Genomic DNA, 7,736 nt, shown 5'->3' on the forward strand with positions numbered 1-7,736 from the left:
ATAGGGCCAATGGGAGAAAAAAAATGACTTTGGAGAGTTTGTAAGTGGGCGCAAAAGTTTAAGAACCACGAAAAAACATTTGCTGTAGATCGGCAGTTTGATTTAAATTCATTGTTACATTTTACTTTGAAAATAACACTACACACCAATATCTGTTGGTTTGGCTAATGGTGCCCAAATGAAACGTGTTGAAATCACATAATACTCAGATACATGCATAGAAGAGTGCTGAGCTGTAGTTTGTGGGATGAAAGTGGTTTTGACTATTTATATTTCGAGGTATTCATCTTATTTTATTTTTAATATATCCAAGTATATTTTTATGCATGCATTTCAATATTTTTTCCAAAAAATCTTCTTAATTTTTTTTGTGTACGAGTGTTTCCGCATTGGATTCGAAGGAAAAAATAGACATATTTTTAATGAAGCAAGGATACCAAAACCGTAACAAGTTTTTGGTAATAAAATTTTAATAATTTGGTAATTACATTTGATTGCAGTCCCGATCATTTGTGATAACCTAATAACATAAGCTACTCATATTTTTGTGAGTTTAGGTCTCGACCTTTACTGAACGGGTTGTATACCCCTTTCGGGCGAGATTAGCTTGCGGATGTCGTCAGCTGTGACCCAAATAAAGTAATAATAATAGTAGGATAATACTTTATTTGGAATTACAATTAAGCGTTAAGTGATTTTATTTATTTATTGTTTTTATTTTACAGACATTAAACAAGTTCATCAATACAGAGGCAGCGACTGGTTCACAAAATACATCAAAGGATACTGACACCAAAAAAACTAAAACAGTATCCAGCAAACCTAATACGAGAAAAAGTCCAAAAATTCATAAAGGTAAAGAGTCAGAACAAGGGAAACAGAAACGAAAGCCTGTCTTGAAAAAATCGAAACGATCCCACGACGACGAAGAAGAATCAGAAGATGACTATATTCCAAGGCCGAGAAAGTATGAAGGACATTATGTTAGGATGTCTGATTTAGTGGGCAAGTGTGGACTACTTTTCCAATCAGGTTTCGATAGAATGAAACCCGACAGATCCAGTGAAATATTGATAAAAACAAAACTGGAAAAATATCTGCCCTCCCATAATGTCGTGCCTCAGTCCTACCCTACGAGCTTCGTGAAAAAACCACCCCCAGCGCCACCATCATCATCATTATCATCACCAAAATACAAAGAGGAATGTGGAGAGTGCTGTAAAACAGCTTCATCGGGATCGGGATTTTGGTCGTAAAAAATATTGGATTACCATAAAAAGACTAAATTAAAAAAAAACAATGGTTTGAAAATGTTCTTAGGAGTCAGCTTTTTATGTGGAATCCTGTACAGATAAAATAAAGTTTTAATTCAGTATTCGTAAAAACAATAATTACTAAGATATCTAAGATTATGGCTAGATTCTTTGCTTCCTCTTTTAAGATTATTTTATCTGAAGAAGATGATGTGGCTTAGTTTTGAATTCAATATACCACCCACTTTGAAACCGATCCTTCGCACTAGAGTCTAGTACTTCATCAGTTCTAAAAATCGTCTTTTCGAATGATATAAAATTTTTTTTTTCCTCCTCAACATGATAGTAGTAATAGTATTGTGACGCCGGTTTATGTATCCCGTATTTTTAAATCTATCATACACGGGCTAATTACTAACAAGGTTTATGCCGAAGTATTTCCGAACATGAAAGAACTTGACATTTTTTAGATCAGACTTTGTAATTTAACCACACTGTGAAAGGGTTAACAAGATTTTAGATATGTAGTAAGGTATTACAATCATGAAAAATTGAGAATTCGAAAAGTGGTCTGAGTATATATGAACAGCCTAGCTAAAAAACGAAAATCGTAAAAAACTAAAATTACATAGGTACATGTATGCTTAGGAAGACACGGCAACGTCTTCGTCAAAATCAAGTACCACTTTAATTAATCCATTTTACACTTTTTTAGGATTTTATTAAAAAAGGCCCTAACAATTTTGTTTAAACTCGTCAGATTTAAGTTCAATATTATGTTCTTTTAAACCAGCGAGGTCTAACTCTCATTGTAATAGTCTGAAATGCCCCCAAACCTTAGTATTTTCAATATAGATTTTATAATAATTTAGCACATAATTTATTTAGCATTAATTTTAGTAAGCTATAGTATTTCTGCCATACCTTGGCAGAAGAAAAAAGGTAAAAATTTTCAACGAGAAATATTAAAAGTACTTTTCTGTAAACTGTTGCAATTTGAGTTTTTCAATCAGTCAACTGAAAGGTCCATTTGAGACACAAGCCGGTAAAAGTATTTTTATTTTTTTTTAATATATTTATTGTTATTTACAACTGTATATACATATATACAACAAGTAAATTTGCTGTAGGTGACATAGTGACATGATAAAAACATGTGGAGAATCTACCCATTGATAGAACTCCAATAACATTTCTAGAGGAGAAGATGTCGAGGCCATCTTCTTTTCAGACGCCTAGGAGGATTATTAGGTAATGAAGGAGTAGCCAGGTTAGAAACAAGTGGATTTGGGTGGTTGAGAAGTTTATTAGGGAAGGAACGGTATCTGGTTCTGGCCAAATCGGCAACATATGGAATATTGAGGTCCTGATGGATGACGTGATTTGTGACAAAGTAAGGAGCATTAAGGATTTTGGACTGTAAGGATTGGATTCTGGAGGAATTTGATGGTTTAGTGCAGCCCCAAAGCTCAACTCCGTATGTCCAGATAGGCCTTATAATAGTCATGTAGATCAGTCTTTTGTAATGGATTGACAATTTAGACCGTTTGTCTAGTAAATGTTGCAATAGTCGGAATCTACGAGCAGTTTCTTGTCTTTTTAGTCTTGTATGAGGATTCCATGTCAGTCGTTTGTCGAGATGTAAAAGTATTAACACGGTGAATAATATAGAAATTTGTCTTCTAAAACGAGCGACGATTAATTTCAACACTAATGTGAATAATGCGTGATGTGCCTAGCTGCATCAGATATTTTTATATTCTGCAATACAATTCAATTACACACGACATCACTAATAACAAAATAGTTCAGAATTACTAAGATACAAAGTTCCTAATGTAGAAAGTTCCTAAGATACAAATGTTTTTGGGTACAGAGAGTAATATTTATTACTAGAGACCAGATTTTTATGCAGTAAAAAAAAAACAAAAAATGTGCAGTTAAAAACCCAAAATCATGCAGTAAAACACCCTCAAATTCTGCAATAATTTTATCGTTTAATTTTTAATATTTTATTACATGGAAAATAATAGGTTGCCTTATAATATGTTTTGTGCTATAATCTCCTCTAAATGAGGAGTCCAAAGCCGCCGACGAGCCCTATACTAAAACCCCCTTTTTTCCTTCGTACCCACCTTAAAAAGATAATAAGATTAATAAATTCATACTGGAGGCTCATAATGAAAAGCACTTTTCCTGGCTCTTTGGAATGAATCTCCTCTGACTATTCGCCAAAGGAGGAAATTCTGCAAACTCTGCAGCTTTTTCAGCGTGTTCTTGAAGAGGTGTTGCAGGAGTGGGGAACCATAGAGCAGAGTCGGGCGGATGATTGCCTTGTAAATCTTCAACATGAGCCAAAGTGAGATCTGCTGTGAAGTGAGCAAGTGGTAAAGCCTGTAGGACTTCAATCAGGCCAGTTTGAGTCTCTCCCTGACGTTGCTGGAGAAGGTAAGATGTCTATCAAGCGTCACGCCGAGGTTAGAGGATGGTATTGAAGATCCTTCGGCCTTCGCCGTCCACTATGAACCGCTGGGGGAGTTTGCCTCTCTTGCCCTTCTGAAAGGACATGACTAAGGCATCCGTCTTCGCATGGTTCACCCAGATGCCGTCCCTCTTCAGCTCTGCTACGATGGTGGCAGAAACATTTTCGTTGTTTTCCCCGCCCTCCGTGTTAGCCATTCTTATCTTACTTTTTAAACAAATATTTATAGCGAGTAAGTTGGTCGATGTACAACGTAAAAATTTCACAAGAGTCGATCATAACAAAAAATATTATGTATAATATTATAATAGGCTCACTAAAATCTCCAAATTTCGTGACAGTCTTGTATCACTTTTGAAACATTTATCAAAACTGGGAAGAGTTGAGTTGAATTAAACTCTGTATTTCACAATCATTGACCATTGCTTTACTTCAAATTAATAAGAAAAAATGATACAATGAATAAATATTGGGATATATACTCCAATCCTATATTTAGTTAATGCATCAAAAATCGAAATTCAGCCTAAAAATAGTAAAACATGCAATTTTTAACAGATAAAAATCAAAAAGTTTAAAAATTTTTAAAAAGCCCAAAACGTGCAAATTTGTTCAAAATACAATTAGTATTATTCGAATGTCTCTTAACATGAGGTTTAGTGAAATTCATATCTAGGGGGTAAAAGATGTAATTATGCACAAAAATTCGGTCTCTATTCATTCCATAGTGGAAAGATGCAGACAAAGAATATTTAAACTAAATTATTTTCTTTTTAGTCACCAAACCACACCTTCTTTTTGTTTAGTTTGTTACTGACCACACATACTTCTAAATGTATTTATCAGACCCCTGCTAAAGATAACCCACTTCTTAGAAAAACAGATTTAATTTAAGAAGCTTTAATTTCGTAAAAATGAAGTTGAAGTATTTTTGAATTGGTCTAGATATGACTTCTAATTTTCCTAAAAGTTTGAGGGAAATTAGGTTTTTTGGCTTATTTATATCCGTTTTTAAAGATGTTCCTAGTAGACTTCAAAAGCAACAAAAACGTTCTTATGATTATGTACCATCATCAGTTTTCATACAGCCGGAAATTCAAGTTATGAGTTTTGTTTTTTTTAAGGAAGTTCGGTATTTGTTGTTTTTATCATACTTGTCCTAGGTCCTAGAAATGTCTACATGTGCTCCAACATATGTTATTAAAGAATTTAAAAAAATGAACCAATAAATTTCAGCATAGAACATTTTAATAAATATCAAGTTTCCAAAATGTTCGGTAACAAACGGTTGGGTTTATCTCTACAGAAATACTTATCGCCATGGGTACGTACATTTTCTATATTTCTTGAAATTCTTCCATGAGGACTATTGTATTTTTTATAGTTATAAAATAAAAATAATTCTTTTCATTGCTTACCATTATGTGATCTGCTGGCATCTCGGTTTTCTTGAAGTTAATACTCCATTTTGTATTTAGAAAAATACGAAAATGTATAGGAATAAATTTTAAAAAATAATTTTTTTAAATTAAAAAACATAACATGTGATAATTTACCTGGTTAAATTAAATTTGTATTACAAAACTGTATGTTTTACTCTTTTTGGGCTGAATTCTGTTTTTTGTTGCATTTACTAAATTTCTATGATTACACACGTATAGGTGTACATATCCCAATATTTATTCACTGTATCATTTTTTCTTATTAATTTGAAGTAAATCATTTCAATGATTGTGACATAAAGAGTTTAATTCAACTCAACTCTTCCCATTTTTGGTAAAGTTTCAAAAGTGATTTCAAGACAGGACTGTCGCGAAATTCGGAGATTTTAGTGAGCCGGGTCGACCAGAAATAATTGCCTTCTAATATTTTTTGTTATGATCGACTTCTGTGAAATTGTCGTACATCAACCAACTTACTCAAAAGTGAGATAAGAATGGCTAACACGGAGGGCGGAGAAAACAACGAAAATGCTTCTGCCACCAAAAATTCTTGATAAAATTATGGATATAACAGAAAAATACATTTTGTTAGCTTATTAGATGTACGGGGTTAGTTGTCATAACTGTTTTATTCAATTTTTAGTTCATTACAGTGCTCATCAGTATGGCATGTTTTTTTGTTTATTTTTTTTAAATTAAATTATTTAAGGCACCAACCACGTATGAGTCATTATTGCCTTAATTTAAAGCTTAAAACTTTTGGGCTGTACCCCTGCACAGGGGCAAGGGCCCGGAATCATGGCTACGGTTATATTAAAGTGTGTAACTATTACTACAAGAGGACCTGAGGTAAAATTTGATTAAATTTTATGATAGAGTTCGGAATAATGGTGAAACTAAAAAAAAAAGTTTTTATACGGTTTGTTTGTTATCCTGTAAAATGGTGATCCACCAGTATATCGCATAAAGATTTGAAGGAGTTATATGCTCGGCATTCAGTCAAAATGTGTTAAACTGTCAGTTTTATTCCGCAAGTTTGGCATACAGGTGGAGGGTCGCGGGCTATAAGGTAACCGTGGGTCAGGCGCGTATGATCTATTCGAAGGCGCTTCAAAATCACCTCCTCTTTGCACACATTTCTAGTTAATGATTTCCAAGGGCAGACGTCCCCTTAATTTATGTGATTCCCCTTAATTAGTTATCGAAAACATTTTCCCACATTTGTCTCCATTCCAATTTAATCCTCTGCTTAATGAGGGCAATGAAATCATCGACAGGCACTTCGCGATATGGTATTCCTTCAGAAATCGGAACCTTTGTTGCCCTATCGGCCAGTCCGCTACCCGATATTCCTCAATGGCCAGGGACCCAGACGAAAAACCCTGACATACTTTTTCTGTTGGCAAACTGTTATGAGTAATATATGTTTTGGTTTAGCGGGTTACATGAAAAAATATTTCTTAAGCTAAGTAGGACTGATAAAGAGTCAGTACAGATGACCAGTTATTGTTTTGTAGGGTGAAAAACATTTAAACTTTTGTTGATTGCAACCATTTCAGCTGTATAGCTACTACATATCTGCGATAAAGAGAATAGGTACTGGTGATCATTGCACACAATCGAGGCCCCAACACCTAAGTAATTTTTGATGCCGTCAGTATAAATATAGTCGGCGTCACCTAATTTGTCTTGCAGTCTAAGAAACACTTATTCATATTCCGATATAGCGGAGTGTTGTTTTTAGGTAGCCTTGAAAGGGAAAGACAAAGTTTAGGGGGTAAGTTTCCAAGGATATGATGATGGAATTACAGTTTCTTGCATAGTAGATATTTCTATGTTTAAACTGAACAGTGAAGTAGAAACTCTGACTGTAAACGGTGTTCTCTTTGTTAAGTCGATTTGGTGCTGGTTTAAATGATGTCTACTTGGAAACAACTCATTCATAGGATGGTTTATAGCTAATATGATTTTAACAAAGTAAATGAGATCAAGTTATTGTCTTCGTAGGTCAAGCGGAGGCTCGCCAGCATCAACATATAGACTATTGATAGGGCTGGAGCGGAAAGCACCCGTAGCTATTCTGAGCCCCGTATTTTGTACAGAGTCAAGAATTTTAAGGGTGGTACCCGATGAGTTGTATGCATTACAACTGTTAAAGCTACCTCAAATCGACTATGTCTTTTTGTTCGAAGGCTTTAAAAATGAACAGAAAACAAACTGGCTCGGATTAAACATTTATTTGGCTCAATTTAAACATTTGAAAACTAAACTAAAAACTAACATAAACAAAATATTCATGTAAAAATAAAAGGCATTTCAGATAAAAATAAAATAGTCAGATAAATTATGAAATTATGAAAATTAAAATAAAATAAACTAATTTACAAATAATATGTAAAATAAATACTGGTCGACGGTTAATCCACTCCGATAGGTCAGAGGAAGATATTTTGCTTGTCGAGATGTGCAGGTAGAAGCTCCATTGCTAAATACTCCGCTGCAACTCTCAAACTGGTCCAAAGTTGGTGCAATGGCTTACAAACAGTCGATTTCCCAAAA

The 7,736-nt window shown here is 34.0% G+C and overlaps 1 protein-coding gene and 1 long non-coding RNA gene across 3 annotated transcripts in view; one reads left to right on the forward strand and one right to left on the reverse strand.

Moving 5' to 3' along the window:
• LOC106692594 (uncharacterized) overlaps nt 1-5,241 on the reverse strand; it is a 24,150-nt gene extending 18,909 nt beyond the window's left edge. Inside the window, exon 1 of the long non-coding RNA XR_001344987.2 lies at nt 5,154-5,241. This is a non-coding gene — a long non-coding RNA (uncharacterized lncRNA). The remainder of the gene's footprint in view (nt 1-5,153) is intronic.
• LOC106692593 (uncharacterized) overlaps nt 1-7,736 on the forward strand; it is a 19,533-nt gene that overhangs the window by 7,754 nt on the left and 4,043 nt on the right. Inside the window, exon 2 of one of the 2 annotated variants that reach the window (XM_014438637.1) lies at nt 726-1,375. The exons of the other annotated variant lie outside the window; for it this stretch is intronic. Coding sequence (XP_014294123.1) covers nt 726-1,256 — 531 coding nt within the window. The 3' untranslated portion in view covers nt 1,257-1,375. Of the gene's footprint in view, nt 1-725; nt 1,376-7,736 lie in introns of those variants that run through there. 2 annotated transcript variants of the gene reach the window in all.

Source organism: Halyomorpha halys, unplaced genomic scaffold (assembly GCF_000696795.3).
Source record: "Halyomorpha halys isolate HHAL.00 unplaced genomic scaffold, Hhal_1.1 Scaffold62.1, whole genome shotgun sequence".
Taxonomy (NCBI): Eukaryota; Metazoa; Arthropoda; class Insecta; order Hemiptera; family Pentatomidae; genus Halyomorpha; species Halyomorpha halys.